The 18108-nt window shown below is 41.8% G+C and overlaps 1 protein-coding gene across 1 annotated transcript in view; it reads left to right on the top strand.

The window, feature by feature from the left end:
* The window catches only part of Zdhhc9 (zDHHC palmitoyltransferase 9), a 32469-nt gene extending 22374 nt beyond the window's left edge, over positions 1–10095 (top strand). The window contains exons 4-9 of the mRNA XM_034485832.2: positions 441–578; positions 1449–1497; positions 2274–2376; positions 4069–4172; positions 4531–4627; positions 8486–10095. Of these exons, the coding sequence (XP_034341723.1) occupies positions 441–578; positions 1449–1497; positions 2274–2376; positions 4069–4172; positions 4531–4627; positions 8486–8602 (608 nt within the window). The 3' untranslated portion in view covers positions 8603–10095. The remainder of the gene's footprint in view (positions 1–440; positions 579–1448; positions 1498–2273; positions 2377–4068; positions 4173–4530; positions 4628–8485) is intronic.
* Positions 10096–18108: the final 8013 nt, after the last annotated feature.

Genomic DNA, 18108 nt, shown 5'->3' with positions numbered 1-18108 from the left:
ATATTCTTTTATGGACCATCAGAAGATGTGGCCCAGATTTAGGGTGAGTCTTCCTGGCTCAAATAATCTGATTAAGAAAATTGCTCACAGGCTTGAGTTTTAGTTGATTCCCGATATTGCCAAGTTGACAAGACTGAAGGAGTTAGTGGTGAGAACATTTTGATAAAGAATGTCAACTATCCTTCCTCCTTCCCTCCCTTCCTCACATCCTCCCTCCCTTTCTTTCAGATAAGTCTCACTATGTAGCTCTGGCTGGTCTAGAATACACTATATAGACCAGGCTGGCCTCAAACTCAGAGATGTGCCTGCCTGTACTCTCCAGGTGCTGGGATTAAAGGTGTGCCCAGCTCCTTGAGTTCTCTGGGTTAGTTGCTGTGCTGGGTAGGTAGGCTTGCTCTTGTTTCGGATTTGGCATTGAGCTCTCTCTCTCCCTCCCACAGAGCGCTTCGACCATCACTGCCCCTGGGTGGGGAACTGTGTTGGAAAGAGGAACTACCGCTACTTCTACCTCTTCATCCTCTCTCTCTCCCTCCTCACAATTTATGTCTTCGCCTTTAACATCGTCTATGTGGCCCTCAGTGAGTATACACAACAGGGACTGTGCTGACAATGGGGGGGGGGGAAGAGAGCAGCTTAGGGGAAGTTGGATTTACGATGGTGCACTTGTTCAGGAGCAGACAGAAGCAAGTATTATTGTCTGCTCTTGAGTTGGACTACAAGTCTCAGCTCACATTGGTAGATATTTCCTGATTATTCTGGCCTTCTCTCTGGCCATCTGCTTGCAAGAATGGGCCCATAATTTCTGAGCCACATCCAGAGTACCAGGTGGTTCTGAAGTGATTCAAAAGGTTAGGTACGTATTTGTCTCTTCACACCCTCTCATTCTGTCTTGTAAGATATGCCTTTGTGTTAGGTGGTAGAAGGGCCTCTACCTGTTAGTGGATCATAGTATATTCCAAGAGATGAAAAATACCCACCCACATGCTTGCATGTGCACACACAAAGCCGGAGCTAAGCAAGTGGTCTCGGAAAGGGTGGAGCTCTAAGCTGGATGTCGCACAAGGGAGAGGCATAGATGAGAAGATCTTTCTAGGGTACTTCTGGTTTCTTTCATCTGTGACTGTCCCACTACATGTCTATATTTGGGGACTGGGAAGAGGAAAGGGAACCTAATGCTTGGTTTCTCCAGCTCTGGCCCAGTGCTTAAGCACTAGGGCATGTCGGGAATGTGAACTCCGTCACCAGTTTGTAGGTAAAGAGGGAACTCTTTACCCTTGCCCCAGTGGGACCTTCTCTCTTGCCAGAGTATATAGCACAGGACAGGGAGATGAGGAAGTGGGTGGTCGATAGGAATATGCGTGTGTGTGTGTGTGTGTGTGTGTGTGTGTGTGTGTGTGTGTAACTAAAGTCACTAATTTTTCTTTCTGCTCCTCTTCCCAACTTCACAGAATCCTTGAAAATTGGCTTCCTGGAGACACTGAAAGAAACTCCTGGAACATATCCTCCCCTGGCAGTTCGTCCATGTGAAGCCATCTGAAACTGCTTGCCAGCATGTTTTCCCTGCAGTTCTCCCACTCTCTAGTTTTCCAGACGTCAGTGACTGCCAAAGCCTAAAATTAACAAGTGTAGTCCTAGCGTTAGCAACTAGGATGGAAACTTGTCAGGACTCTAAGGGAGGCTAACCCCTCACCTCTTTCTTGGCCCCTCCTGTCATTTAAGAGTCCTTCCAGGCTCAGCCTTGACTCCTCTAGCTGGCTGCCCTCTATGCCAGTGCGTTTTTGTGCTATGTGCTGGAAGCCCTGCCCTCCTGTTTCAGTGAAGGCTTATTTTGTGCATTGGCTACATTTCTGAAAAGGGGATTTAGAAAAGATTTGGATAAACCACATCTTGTTTCCATCCCGCTGATTTTTTTCATTTAGAATGTTTATTCTTGGTGGGATTTCCATTAACAGTGGTGGGCAACATTGTTTAGCTTTGGCATCTTCCTAAATGTCCCTTTCAAAGATCCAGTATCAAACAGGCAAATGATACACGCTGCAGATGCTAGAGATTTATTCATAGTAGATAAACAGAAATGCATTAACTTTCATAAGGGATCTATCCAGTGAAGTTTAGAATTCATCTATAGTTATTGCACATAATTTGGTTTTCTGTGGTACTTGTTCCGAGAGGTAACGAGAGCATGACTGATCTTGTGACTATGAACTGAAGCATCAGGTCCCCTGATGAATTTATTAGCATAAATTCTCCAATATTCCTTAACCTAACCTCACTGTTCTGGAAGTCCTCATTTGCTTCTTCACTCTCTGGTCTGTTGTGGGACTGACTGGATTTCACACTTTCCTTGTGGCTCTCAACCAGACCACCAATGAAGACGTGAGTCAACCTTCTCTTCCTACTCTATGTCCTTCTCTTCTCTACGCCCATTCCCTTATTACCTGCTAGGAAAGCAAGCATGTGTCCAGGGCCTGAAGGCTGAGACAAGTGGGGGAAAAAAACCCTGGATTGGGAGATTTTAAAATAAAAGGCAGACAGCTTTGTTTGGAGCTGAACGCTGCTAGAACATTAGGAAGAGGTTGAAAAATTGGCCAGACATGCCTTTTAACTAGCTATGGGTATTTAAAGACTAGTCGAAGTCCCAGTGTGATGGAACACTTCTATAATCGCAGTGCTTGCTAGAGAGACTGAGACAGGAAGATGTCAAGTTGAAGGCTATTCTGGGCTGCATAGTGACAAAGAGGCTACCATGAGCAACATAGCTAGACCTTATCTCAAAACAGGCAAACAACAACAGAAAGGGTAATTAGTGCTTCTAAACTTGGAATAGAGAAGGATAGTTGCACCAAATGAATATTTACTTTTAAAGAGTTACCAATTCATATTCATTATGGATAATTAGAACATACAGTTGAAAAAATAAATAAACGCCTGTAACTTTACCTTCTACTTACCGCTTTTGTTAGTGTCATGATTTATAGTCTTCTAAACGTGTGTAGGTTTGATCTTACACAAGTGTTTACATATACACTATAGTTTACATTTAATTTTTATTTACTTTTTTTGTACAATATATTTTGGTCTTATTTTTCTCCTTAGCAGATCTTCCCCACGTCCATACCCACCTAACTTCATGTTATTTTTCTCTTAAAAGAAAGACAAGAATAAAAAAAATTCTAGATAAACCAAAAAAAGAACCCAATATGACAAAAACAAATCAAAGTAAAACAAAACAAAAGCACCCCCCCCCAAAAGCATATAGTCTATTTTTGAGGTCCAACTACTCCTGGGCATGGGTGGGGCCTACCCTGCAGTGTGGTTGTTCTATCCAATGACCCTCCACTGGAGAAAATGGACTTCTTCTTTCCCAGCAGGTATGACTTGCAAATAGCATCTTGGTTAGTGGTAGAACTTTGAGTTTTAGGCCTTCTCTGTTCTGGGATTCTGTGCAGGTCTTGTGTATGCTGTCACAGTCTCTGTGAATTCATATGTACACTGTATTTTAAAACACAAATAGAACATGTACATTTGTCTTTTTTTACTCTTATATTTTTCATGTTCAACTATTTCTTTTGCAAGCTAAATTTATTAATCTGTGCACACATGCACTGTGGGATATCAGAGGACAGTTTGCTCCTCTCCTTTTACCATGTAGGTCTTGATGACTCAACTCATCAGGCTTGGTAGCAGATGCCTTTCTTTATCCACTGAACTCTCTCCCTGGCCCCTATTTTTTTTTTTCATTATTTTGTTAAAGATTATATACACCATAAGACATTCATACCATCTTAACCATTCACAATTTTTTCTTAATTTAGTTTTGTGGGATTTTGAGACTACTATGTAGACTAGGTTGGCTTAGCACCCAGAATCCCTTCCTTGGCCTTCCAAGTACTAGGCTTCCAGGGTGTGTGACATCTTTAACTGTTTTAAAGGTATGGGTCAGTGACATGTAGTGCATTCAGTTTATTGTGTAATTGTTACCTCTTGCACTTCTTCATCAGACCACACTGCTCATATTTCTTCAGCATACTTTTTCAGTGTAAGCCAGCCCTGGGTTTTGTCTTGCAGATCAAAGGATCATGGACAGGGAAGAACCGTGTGCAGAATCCGTACAGCCATGGCAACATTGTGAAGAACTGCTGTGAAGTGCTTTGTGGCCCCTTGCCCCCCAGGTACTCAAGTAACAAAAATGCCCTGGACTCTTAAGTTGAACTACTCAAACCTATCCCCTTGCTTGCTCTGCTGCATTCTTCTGCACGGAACTTCTTGATATCAAATAGGTCTTCCTGGGAGTTGTCACATGGCACCGTATCTACATGAGCCATAAAACTGTGGGCTGTCTGTTTCGTTTGTTCCCTGGTTAATGTGACATCCTCCAGTTTGTGGAGAGTAAATGGAAGACAGATGTGTGCTGGGGGTCAGGACAGATTGCTGAAGGCATGTTTGTGCTTTCTGACCAAGATTCAGTGGGGACTAAGCTGATAGAAGAGTGAATGTCAAGTACTTGATTCATTTTTCTGTTTCTGACAGTGTCCTAGATCGAAGGGGTATTTTGCCACTGGAGGAAAGCGGAAGTCGACCGCCAAGTACTCAAGAGACCAGTAGTAGCCTCTTGCCACAGAGCCCAGTAAGTGTCGCAGACTTATGCTATGTAGGTGACAGGGACTGTGTAGGCTCACTCAACAGCTTCAAAATATAACTGTGATATTGTATCCTGATCGCTCCAGCTTCCCTGTCTCTGATTGTGCCCTGATACTGCCTTTAGATCAGTGTATCCTTGACACAGATTAAGATTTACTCATTTCTTAGACACGTATTGATCAGTTATTTGGTGCCAACTACTTTCATAGATGGTAGGGATACACCAGTGAGCGAGCAAGTTGAATGATGTCCTGCCCAGAGAGCATTTACTGTCTGGTGGAGATGAGGGATAAGAAACCAGAGCATTGCTGTGTGTGTGAAGAGTAGCTTGGTTAGGGAAACATAAAATGTTACAGAGGCCAAGCTGTGGAAAGAGGACCATGTTAGATCTAGTTAGTGATGTGGTTACGCTGATAGACTATACAGGTGTTGTAAGCATTCTTCCAGGTACCTTGGTCAAGATATATTTTGTAAAATATGTTCCTAAAAGTATTTGAAATTCCCTTCTGAGAGCATAATTGAGATACAATGCACATACCATATGATGTCTATTTAAAATAGACAATTCCTTAGTATATGCTTATACGATCCTCACAATTAAATTAAAAAATTCCTTATCATCAGCATTAAGAAACATTCTATATCCCCCCCAAGAATGTGTGTGTGTGTGTGTGAAGTATGGTCTGGGGATGGAACCCAGGGCCTCATACATGCTATGAGTGTATGTAGGGCACTCTCCCAATGAGCTCCCCAGGCCCTGGCATAATACTTTTAATGCTGACCTGTGTTATATGTGGCAGTACTTCATTAGTTTATATGGCAGACTCATATCCTATCACACCGAGACACCATATTGTATCTATCCAGTCACCATTTCCACATTTTGTGTTTTTATTTCTAAATTTTATTTATTATTACTATGGTATGTGTTTATGTGGTACGTATGTGTGAGCATAGGCATGTGTATGCCACAACACACGTGTGGAGGTCAGGTGACAACTTTTAAAGAGTCAGTTCTCTCTTCTCGAGGTGGTTACAGAGATCAAACTTAAGTCCTCATGTTTACTTGGCCAATGGCTTTCCCACCTTTTAGGATATTATAAGCAATGCTACTGCGAACATCTCTGGGCAAGTTTTTGCCTGGAGATAGTCTTTCATTCTTCTTGGCTCTATTCTTAGGAGTGAAATTGGTGAGAGAGGTGGTAACTCTCTCTTATAGAAATTAAACATTAGCATCTTTTGGGATGCTGCTGAGATGTTTTCTAAAGTGGTTGCACCATTTTGCATTTCCACTAGCAGTGTCTGATATATTATCTGATCATTTCTATTTTAGCCTGTGTAGATGTGAAGTGTTATCTCATTGTGGCTTTGATTTGCATTTCCCTGATGACTAATGATGCATAGATCTTTCCATATGAGTATTAGTCCTTTGTATATCTTCACAAGGGAAATATTCATTCAAATCTTTTGTTTGCTTTCCCTGCACCCCCTGTGTGTGTGTGTGTGTGTTTGTGTGTGTGTAGGTAAGTAGGTAGGTAGGTAGGTAGGTAGGTGGGTGGGTTGGTGGGCAGTCAGAGAATTTAGTGTTCCTTAAGTGCTTTCCAGCATTCTTGTTTTGTTGGTTTGTCTGTTTGGCTTGTGTTTTTGTGTGTGTGTGTGTGTTTGTTTGTTTGTTTGTTTAGAGAGCCTCTCCAACTGGCGTGGAGCTCACCAAATAGAGTACGTTGGCTGTGTATCAAACCCCAGTGATCCTGCTGTGTCAGCCTCCCCAGTGCTAGGGTTAGAAAAGCATGCCACCACTCTTGGCTTGCCCCAACCCTGGGTTCTAAGGATTAAACTCAGGTCCTCATGTTTACCCAGCAAGCACATTACCCACTGAGTCATCTCTGTAGCCCATATGTGCTGTCTTATTATGGATATCAATTTCTCTTCTATTGCTTATGTTTTGAGGCCATGTCCAAGAAAGTGCTACTGAATCCAAGGTTATGAAAATGTATTCCTCTGATTCCTCTAAGAGTTATGTAGCTTCAGCTTTTACATTTATATTTTTTATCTGTTCTGGATTGATTTTTATATATGGTAACATGTAGAGAACACACATTTATTTAGTTATTTCTGTCTGTGGATATCTGGTTATATTTCTACCATTTTTTGAAAAGTCTGTGCCACTATTTTGACACTCTTGTTAAAAATCAATCGACTTAAATGTGTGTTTATTTTTGGACTCTCAGTTACAGTCTGTTGATCTATATGTCTGTTCTTAGGCCTATAGTACACTGTGTCTGTTGCTTTAGCACTGAACAATTTTAAAAACAGGAAGTACTATTTCTTCAGTTTTACTCTTCTTTTTCATGTTTTTTAAGGCTATTCTTGGTTCCTTCAAGTCCCAAATGGACTTTAGGATTATCTTAAAGCTTTTTAGTTTCTGTGAAGAAGCCAACTGGAATTTTGATGGAGATTACACTGACTCTATAGATCAATTTGAGGAATATTGCTGCCATGCCATGCTTTCTGAACCATTAACATGGCAATCTTTTTGGTACAGATGGAGCTCAGTGCCAGGGTACTTGCAAGGCATACACACCACATGCACACCTACACTTAGGAAGGGGGCGGGGAGAGAGGGGGAGGGGATGGGAGAGGGACAAAGAGTACAGAAAGAACGGATCTGTTCCCCTGACTATCCTTCCTGCTTCCATGTCATGATAATATAGTTGGACGGTTGCTCTCTGCCTGGTAGGAAGGGAACCCTTATCAAAAAGATTGGCCTGCCTTTTTTTTGTTGTTGTTTGCTTGTTTTATTGTTTTATCTTGGCTTCCTTTGATGCTGTAGTTTTAAATGTATCTTTTGTTACATAACTATTTTGTTCTTTTTAACATTAATGTAAATGAAGTTGATTTCCTAATTTCATTTTTTGCATCACTCATTAGTAGAGAAACACAATTAACCTTTGTTTAGCAGTCATATTCTGTAACCTAGGCAAACATGTTTTCATTCTAATAGATTTTTAGATTTAAACTTTATTTCAAAATAGAATCTGATTTTATGTGCATACTTTTTGTAAGGTTATTATCCTCTTTCCCCCTAAGTGTTTCCTTCACTTTTGAAGGGACAGCAAGTGTGGCTACATGTTATTGTCATCATCTTCAATATCATTTTTCTGATGAGACTGGTCCCAAATCATAACCCATAGGTTAGTGGTTCTCAGTTGAATATAGGAGAGGATGTAATTTAGAATCACTTAGCCAGGGCCTGGAGACATGGCTCAGTGGTTAAGAACACTGGCTACTCTTCCAGAGGACCGAAGTTCAATTCCCACCACATACATGATAGCTTACAACTGTCTGTAACTCCAGTTCCAGGGGATCCTAACACCTTCACACAGACATACATGCTGGCAGAGTAGCAATGCAATAAAATGAAAATAAACATTGAAAAAAAAAATCACTTAGGAGACATTTTAAATCATATGTATTATTTGAAACCACTTTCATTGGTTTGAACTAATAAATTCTGTTAGGACAGGTCAGACCTTGTTAAACAAGTAGAGGATAAAATTCTGTTGTGGTGGGTGTGCTTGCCTATAATTATGGTTCATGTTATTATCATTATTTGTAATAGTAGAAACATCTGTCCATAACAGTTAAGGCTAGACCTCAGCTAAGCTGCAGGTGTATTCTGGCTAAGATGATGAGAGCCTGGTCTTGGGTCTGAGCTTGGTTTCATATCTTTAATGCCACTGTGGTGGAAGGTTTTTGAGGAAGAACTCAGTGCCTTTGGATTATCTGCATCTAGACTTTAAGAAATCTCTCTGTGTTGACTCTGATATCTTTTACTTCTCAGGCCTCAACAGAACATATGAACTCTAATGAGATGCCAGAGGACAGCAGCACTCCTGAAGAGATGCCACCTCCAGAGCCCCCAGAGCCACCACAGGAGGCAACTGAAGCTGAGAAGTAGCCTCTCTATGGAAGAGACTTTTGTTTGTGTTTCCTTAGGGCTATGAGAGATTTCAGGGGAGCCGATCAACCTGAGACAGAGAACAAATAAGCTGTCCCTTGTTATTATTTTCTTTGGTTTTTAGTCACCCAATTACTGGCATTTTTTTGCTGCAAACTTTTTTTTTAATGTTTGGACTTAAGACAGTTGGCAGAAGATGCCAGTCACATCTGGCAACTGGACAAATGAGTCTCTTGGGACATGGCACTGGTTTCCCATTGTCTCAGCCACAAGGTGTCCTTGGACTCCCCTTCTCTTCCCTCCAGACCCTAGCTCTCCTGCGCGGGGGTCATTGGTCTTCTTCTAGGGCTAAAGAGTCTCAAGACTGACTCGAGTCCTTTCCAGCTGCTGCATGTCCCGAGCCCAGAGGCAGTCACAGAGACCTCTGGCCAGGGAATCCTAACTGGGCTCTTGACTCCTTCAGAACGAAGGATTGGAGAGGGACGCTGGAGGATTCTCTTGGCTCCAAAGTGCCAGCATTGCCAGCCAATTCTTTTAGGAATAGGGCAGGTACCTTCCACTTATATTTATTTCTGTAGCTTCTCTTTTCTCCCCGCCCCCCCCATCTACTCTCTAACATCCAAGTCCCACTCTTTCCCCATTAGATGCTATACATAAGTAGTCATGGTAGAGATAATACATTTCTCATAGGTTCTCCAGAAACTTCTCAATGCCTGTGCTATTCTCAATAAGCATTGATGAGATGCCAACAACACAGCCCCTCACTCTCTGTCTCATCTCCCCTCTTTCCTCATTAGTCCTCTTTAATTTTCTCCTTTGGATTCCTGCTTCCACTGGGAGCAGGACTGGCAGTAATAAAAGGCTGCACTTTGCTGGTTCCTTTTCCTCAGGGGAAGCCTGAGTGCTCACTTAAACACTACCCCTCAGACTTCTTGTGTAAGGCCTACAGAGGCCGCGAATGCACAAATGGGGAAGCCAAGGCACAGAGCGGCTCTCCTCTCCCCTCTCCTCTCCTCTCCTCTCCTCTCCTCTCCTCTCCTCTCCTCTCCTCTCCTCTCCTCCCCCTCCCCTCCCTCATCATCCCATCAAAAAAGAGAGAGAAAAAATACTAAACAGTACTTCCATTAAGCCTTGGCTGAGTGAGGGAAAGCCCAGCACTGCTATCCTCCCGGGTATCCCACTCCAAGGCCTCAGCCCACCTCTAGCAACGGTAACTACACCAGGGGCTTTATCCAAGCCCCTACTCTTCCAGCACTTCCACCGTCAGAGTCCTGGAGCCACTTCCTCCTGGGGGTGGACTACAGCCCCCCAGGCAGCTCTGCTCAGGACCTGCACTATTTCAGGGAAGAAGATCTATGTATTATATGTGGCTATATTTCCTAGAGCACCTGTGTTTTTTCTCTTTCTAAGCCAGGGTCTTGTCTGGATGACTTACGGGGACAGGGAGGGGTGCAAACCACGACTTTTAATCTATTTGAAGGCGATTAAACTGTGTCTAATGCAAGATGCCTGTCTCCTCCTTCCTCTTCCATTTCAAGAACCACCATGGGGTTGTGAATGTGTTTGTGTGTTGGGTCAGGGGTGGGCGGGTGGGGTAGAAGGGGTTGCTTGTTACTTCCCATACTTCCATTTTCCAGGGTACCCTTGGGTTCAAGAGATACATACCTCTCAAATTCAACCTCTCCATTGATCTATTTAAATCTGGGCTGAAGTTTATCTTATTCTGGACTATGAACACAGGACTTCCAAGCAATATACAGTGTGAAGAAGACTGGGAGAGTAGAGGGATTCCACTTACGTAAGAGAACATGTTCTTCATTGTTTTAAGTAGATGGACACTGTTATCTGCAAGTGGGTCTTGGCTTTTGAAGCAGGCTCACTAGGGCCTCCCCTTGGAAATATTCCATTAGTGATCTTTTACAAGTGATAGCATGCATTTCTTTTCAAATGGTCTATACTCAAGACTCCTAGCTCACTCTTCCCGGTTACTTATAATTAGTGAAATTTGGCTGCTCCCAGGTTTCTCTGTGTCTTTTTGTTTTGGTTATTGCAGGATTTGAATGTATATTCCTGGGGGAGGGAGTCATTGGGAGAGAGATTGATTCAGCTTCCTCTCCTATCTGCTTCTCCTCCCCACCCCACCCCTTTTTCTCTCTCAGTTTGGTTCTTACAGTTCAATTTCAGTTAGTTCAAAATTAGGGCAATCAGAGAGAGTGAGGAAGCTACTCGTGTGTGTGTGTGTGTGTGTGTGTGTGTGTGTGTGTGTGTGTTTGGTTTTGCTTTTTTCAATCAACCTGTCCCTCATGGGACTCCCTTTCTAGTCAGTACTGAGCCCATCTCCACTTGTAGGCTAGGATGGGTTTCTTTCCTTCCTCGACTTAACCTCAGCTAGTCTTCCGCTGCCCGTTAGGTTAGAGCTTTCTCTTTCTGATGGGAAGGATCAAAATGGAAATCTTTTAACTCTAGTGCAAAATGGTTTTGGTTTTTCTTTGTTTTTGTTTTGTTTTTTAAATCTGCTTCTCCTCTCTCTCTCTCTCTCTCTCTCTCTCTCTCTCTCTCTCTTTCTCTCTTTCTGTTTTTTTTTTTTTTTAAATAAACCTTCTGTATTTAAGACCTTGGCCTGAAGACCTGTCCCATTCATACCATAGACCAGCTGGGACTGTCCCTAGTCTGAGCTCTGATCAGAGGAGAGACTGAAGACTTGATCTTTCTCTGGGGAAAGAGGCCTTACTTATATTGTTTAATGTTTTCAATGGCTGACACTCTCTCCAGCTCTCCCCTTCCTCTCCATTCCTCACACTTCCTATGCACCCACCCTACTTCCCCAGGCCAGGATGGTTGGCACTGATCCGAGCCCTCAAAGGGAAGGGGAAATGTTTGCCCTTTTGGCTCTGGGGCCCTCCTGGCCCTAGCTGAGGTCATTATTGCTCCTTTTGCGTTTTTTTCCCAGGAGTGGGGTTGGATTAGAGGTGAATTCTAATTCTATAGCAGCTAAATTTCATTCTTCCCATCCTGACCATCCTGTCCTTACCCCTAAGGCCCCTTTTCCTACTCACCAAATCTCTTTACCTTGTTTGGGAGAAAAGTATTTTGTTTTTAAATCTATTTTCTAACTTAAAAGCAATTTAATATGTAAATCTCTGCACTTTTGTGTGAGCCTACAAATGTGTATGTGTTGGGGTTTTTCACTCTCTGGTATTTCTTAATAAAGAAATCTTTCTTTTGGGGGGAAGCCAATTAATGAAGGAGACTTGAATGGTTTTAGAAATACAGGGCTGTCTGTTTCTTTGTGCTTCTGTCTCATTTCTTTACTTGTGTCTAGTATGAGTGATTGGGCCCCTCCCTCACCTTTGGAAAACACCCCTCCCCTTCCTTTGAGATTTGAGAGAGCCTTCAACTCAGTGGGCCAGAGAGAGACCTATCCTGTTTCTGGTACCCCTCTGGGACCACTTAGATTGGTTCAAGTGGTAACCTAGCAACTTAGCCTCCTCCTTGCTCCCTGTAGCCTGGCCCTGTTAGTCCTTTCTTCCAACTCAGTTCATTTTATACTCCTGAGACTGGAGCCAGGCTAGAGAAAAACACCAAGAGATCACAGTTAATAGGTTTTTTTTTCCCCTTAAAATAGTATTTTTTCTTATGGTGCTACTAAAGAATCATGTTCCCAGTAATTCAAAAGGCATTTGTATTACTTTTGAGAATACATTCTAGGAATCTCTTGCTGTTCTCAAAGGCTCTAACTCTGAATATTATTAGTTTTAAAGGTTGCAGCCCAACATACAAGAAAGAGTATTGGTGAATTGTATGTTTTCGGAAAATATAAAAGGGGAATAAGTATGCATATACATCTCAAGAACTTTCAGATACCCTGTTGAACATGAATTCATGCAGGTGGGAAAATGCTATAATCATTGTTCTTAATAATTTCATAAATGAATACAAAATGATTTTGTAATGTGAATATATACTGAGTTTCCAGGAATACTGCCAGTATGTAGATTGTGGAAAGGTGGTGTTTTACTTAGTTTGGAAACTTGCTGGGAGCTATTCTTGTCACCCTCTGGAGTGCCATTCATGGGTATTGAAGTTGCCAACACAACCTACCTGTGTGAGTCTGTTTATGTTGCATTCAACAGTGATTCTACAGATAGTAAGATATACCTTGTACTTTATTATATGTCTTGGAATAATCATTCCCAAGTATTTATATTAAAATATGCTATCTTATAAGTTACTTTCTTTAATTTTTCCCCTTCATAGTATAGCTAGTACAGTAGGCTCTTCATTTCCTTGACTTCCATATTCACAGATTTAACTAAGCTTAGATTTAAAAGAAACTTCATCTGTGCCTGGCAGTGGTGGCACACCCCTTTAATCCTAGCACTCAGGAGGCAGAGGCAGGTAAATCCCTATGAGTTTGAGGCCAGCCTAGTTTACATAGTGAGTTCCAGGCCAACCAGGGCTACACATACAGTGAGACCCTGTCGTAAAACAAAACAAAAGCAACCTGCATCCGTGCTAAGCATTTACTGACTTTTGTGTGTCAATATTCCACAATACAGTATAACAACAATTCACATAAGATACATATCGCATTAGTTATTATAAGTAATATACAAATGACCTGAAGCACACAGGGCAGTGGTGCCTAAGATCCTATATAAGTACTATAAAATTTCATGTGAGTACCTATGGATTGTGGTATCCTTAACAGTTGGGGTGACAGGACCAGTAATGCATGGATACAGAGGAATAACTATGCATAATATTGATGGGTTTGAAGCTTTGAATAGATGATGTTAAACTTTGCAGTTCATTTCAGGGTGGTGAAGGGTACCATGCAACATATTGCATATAGCAAGAGAGCATTGGGGTTGGGAACCAGTGGACCAGATTATCTCAGGTTCCTTTCTAACTCAAATATTTAGGAAGCTTAGATAAAAAAAAAAAAAAACCGCTTTCCTCCTCTCCTACCCTTAATGTGCTTTAAAAAAGTTTCTAGTCACTGCTGAAAGTAAGAGAACTTCCAAAAATCTCCCAGAAATGTCACCAAGATCACTGCTGATGTTTTGGTATATTCTTTTCTAGGCTCATCATCTCTTAAATGATTAAACTAGAAGTGTAGTTTTATTTACTATTATTATTATTTTTATTAATTTTTTTACAGAGCTTGGACTTGAACTTAGGGCCTCACATGTGCAAAGCAAGCGCTCTATCACCGAGCTATTCCAAGTCCTAAATAACATTTTAAAGTCGGATTTCTTTTTAACTTATCATTTTCTATATCATTGGGAATTGTTAGAAAATACTTCTCTTGTATCTGGGGAAAAAAAGAAAATACTTCTCTATGGCTCTTCAATGTCTAAGACCCTCTAGAATCACACATTTTGGAATTTCCATTTTTTTATTATAAATAATGCCACAATCAATTTCTTTATGTATGGGCATATCTGTGATTATACTTTTATATATTTCTAGAAGCAGAACTATTACATCACAAGTCTTTGACCAAATCGCACAGAAAGGCTGCCACAATTTTTTCTGTCAGCAGTGTATCAAAAAGCTTGCTTCAGCCCATGCCATTCAGACATTTCGTGCAGTAATTTGATAGTCTAACTCCTGAGTGTCTTGCACTTTCTATTTGGTTGGTTACTAGTGAGAGTAAACAGTTTTTACACCTTTCATCTATCTATATTTACTGACATCTGTATTTCTTCTGTGAATTATCTGTCCAAATCCTTGGTCCATTTTCATTTGGTATCAAGTCTTTTTTTCTGATAAATCAATCAGTTAGAGCTTAGGGCTTTCATTCTCTCGTGGGTCTGGAAATGAGAGAACCCTAAATGTAGACATGGTTTTACAATTCCAGAAGATGAAATAGCGTTACCTCCTTGGCATTCCATGTTTCTTTGTTTGTTTTTTTTTTTTAAATACGTAGTATTTTCATTATGTATATATGTGCATGTTTGCGTGTGAGATTACACCATATGTGTGCAGTGCTTGCAGAGGCCAGAAGAAGGCGTTAGATCTGTTGGATTTGGAGTTATAAAGAGTTGTGGGCCACCCAACTTGAGTATGGGAACTAAACTCAGCTCCTATAAAAGCAGTATGTGTTTTTAATTGCTGATCCATCTCCCTAAGCCCCCAACTGTTTGCTTTTTTTGAAGCCCATCTATTTGTCTATTGCTAATTATTTGTCTCGTCCAATGTAGAGTTTTGTGTTCAAATAAGATACATGATGACTGTGTCATGAAATACAGGCTTTGTTGACCAACAGAGGTGAAAGGAATGTATTGATGCCGTAGCCATGCTGCTTGTGCTCTCATATTCATGATCGTTCTCTCTCCAAATTAAGTACAAAGAGTTATGCAAAGTCACGAAAAGAGTTACCAGTAGAGCTAAGACAAAAAGGAAGATGCACCAGTTTCAAAATCCAGAGGATTTTCTAGTATAACCCATTTTCCCTTTGTGTTAAGTGGGTATAAACAGGAGGAATTTGGATTATTACAAATGGCATTTGAATGAAGTGAGTCTTTGATTTGTTTCATGTTTTGTAAATACTTTCTGAGTATTGAGCATGTGCTAAGGCAGTGGTTCTCAACCTGTGGGTGAAGACCCTTTTGGGAGTCAAACCGCTCATTCACAGGGGTCACATATCAGATGTCCTGAATAACAGAAATTTACATTATGATTCATAACAGTAGCAAATTATGAAGGAGCAATGATTTTATAGTTGTGAGACACCACAATGTTAAGAATTGTATTAAGAGGCCGAGAACCTCTGTGCTAGGGTTAACTTAGGAGTAACTGCATTGTTAACCTCATTCTCTCTTAAGCATGTTGACACACAGCAGTGGCTTTTAGGATTATTTGCCATTTGGAGTTTACAGGATTGATGCTTTCTCCATCTTAGGGACCTGGCTATATATAGTCAGGTTGACAGTGGGTGGTTACTCAGCTTTTGTTTCAAACTTAAATCTCTTCCATCTTTCTCCAGACCCCTGCACTTAGGTTGAACTGGTGGTGGGGTTTCTTTAGTATTGAAAGTCAGGAAGTTGCCCTGCCAGTTCCCACAATCAAATTGTCTGTGCCTTTGTGAGGGCCATTGCCTTGGATTCATTCTGGCTTTCTGACGCTATCCCTAGCAGGTCCCAGAGGCAATGGTATACAAATACTATATTGGTTACTGTGAAATTATAGGAAAAGGTGAAGCCTACATAGCAAGTACTATAGAATTGCATGTATTTAAGTACTTCCTGGAGGAGGAGTCTTGGCTGAGTCTAGAGGGGAGGTAGTTCCTTCCCACTTGATTGTGTTGTTGGCTGAATAATACCTAATGAGGTTACTGTTGTGTGAGAAGCAAAGGTAGGTTCTATTGTGAGAGAGAGCTGGGAGAACCACTTTTTTCCCAGCTTGGAAACCTCATACCTCATCCTGAATTTCCTGAATTGGGAGGGGTGGGGGTGGAAGGTGTTGGGCCCTGTTGGGACTATGGTGATCGGTGTGCTTTTTTCTTCCCTTGAGGGGGAAAAAACCTGCTGTTGTCTTAAATTTCAGTGGCTTTGGGCCCTGTGGTCCAAATGCAGCCCCCACTCCTGTGAAAGGTCAGAGAGTGAGTGAGGAGCTGGAAGGTTACCAGCAGGGTTTGGTGCCTTTGCCATATGTTGACCCACAGTGCCATAGGGCTTGGGGGCAGGTGGGGGAGGGAATGGTGAGAGTCTGTGGCAACCTGGTCAGAACTTGCCTGGAGTGGTCTTATGCAGTGTTCATGAGACATGGAATTTATGAGAAGCGAGGCAGTTTAGCTTGTATGTATGTGCCAATGCCAAGAGCAGCTCCCTCTCATGGGAGGAAGGAAAATGTGCCCATCACCTTGAATTGGACAATAGCTGATTCGAACCCTTTCATCTTTAATCAGGCCCCTGGCTTCTCTCTAGTAGCCCATGCCTAGGTTAGGGCTACTGGAGTCTGATGCCTTGAACTGATCATCTACAAATTGGCAAGAGCTCAGGGCTGCTCCAGACTCCTTACAGGGACTTTATCTCCATCAGCAGCTTCCCTGGTAATCAGAGTTGGCACTCTCAATCAACCTTTGAAACCCAACATTTCTTAGTACTAGAGGATCAGCTGGATTCTGGGCTATGGCAGGTGAGATTGACTGTCTACAGACACGCATGGATTGACATGGCCTTTCAGCCTATGCTTGAGCTTAGGACTCTGGGAATTAAGAAAGGTCAAATAACTCTAACTATTTAACACAGTATGCCAAAAAATTAGTATGTGTTAACATGCTTGCTTCTCTAAATGTCCTATTAGACCACTTTTATTAATAGCCCACTATCCCCATTTTTTTAGGAAAGGAGTATGTTTGTAATTTCTCTGACTTCATGGAACTAGTGAGTGGTGGTGCCAGACCTTGAAAACTTATTACCTAGGGTTCTGGGAAAGATGTACCTTGAAAGAAAGAAGGAAGGAAAGATGGAATGGAGGTGGCAAAGCGGTGCAAAATAGGGACATTCAGATGTACTATTCATTGTTAAGTACATGAACTGATATTACAAGGCTAACACTATTATCCCCACTTCCTGTTTTTGTATTTTGAGACAGGGTCTCACTACTATGTAGCTCCGACTGTTCTGGAATTCAATAGGTAGACAAGGCTGGCCTCAAACTCACAACTTCTGCCTCCTGCTTGCTGGGATTAAAGGTGTGTGCCCCCCAATCCAGGCCTTATTTTTCTCCCCACTTTCTTGTTGTAATGTGAAAATTGAGGCTTAAGGAAGACCTGTTTAAAGTAACCCAGCTAGTAAGAGACATTTAATGCTTGAACTTAGGTTGGCCCAAGTTCCAAAAGGTACTTGGAACCTTTTCTATCTTTTCTAGTGGACATCCCGGTTTCCTCTGGCTCTTACTGAGCTCATGGGCAAAGATCTTCCCTCTTCCCATCCTTTTAAGCGAGACACTGGTTACAGTCTCTTAGGCCTCCAAAATCCAGGCTGAGGTGAGAGGGTATAGTCTCCAACTTGAGATATGGACCACCAAAAAGTCCATATCAGTCTTCAGTTTGCTGAGCTCAGAGTAAAGGTACTACTTTGTACCATCTCCCAACAGTTCAGGCAGGTGGACAAGAGGATTTGACAAGCCTGGAGAAGGACCTTTGGGCTGCCCTGCAGCCTTGCTGGACACTGTTGTTCTTCTCGGTCATATTTTGGCCTGCTGTCTGCATTCCCTCTCCTATTCTTCCTGCAATTACTGGGGCTATCTTGTGCTTACCTCCTTTCAGTCTCTAATTGACCTACTGACCAAAATGAGTCCAATAGTTTTGAGCTTTCCTTCTCCTCAGGGCAAGAGAAGGTTTCAAAACATCATTTTCTCGTGTGTTTCCTTCCCTTTCTTCATCTTAGCACTAATATAATAACCACTACCGGGAGTTGTATTGTAAAATCATGTTTTGATTTTTATGGTGTTGGGGATAGTGTCAAAGTCTTTGTGTGTACTAGGCGAGACAA

This window comes from Arvicanthis niloticus, chromosome X (assembly GCF_011762505.2).
Source record: "Arvicanthis niloticus isolate mArvNil1 chromosome X, mArvNil1.pat.X, whole genome shotgun sequence".
In the NCBI taxonomy this organism is placed as follows: Eukaryota; Metazoa; Chordata; class Mammalia; order Rodentia; family Muridae; genus Arvicanthis; species Arvicanthis niloticus.
The sequence above is the reverse complement of the archived record's forward strand: the minus strand, read 5'-3'. Positions and strand labels throughout refer to the sequence as shown.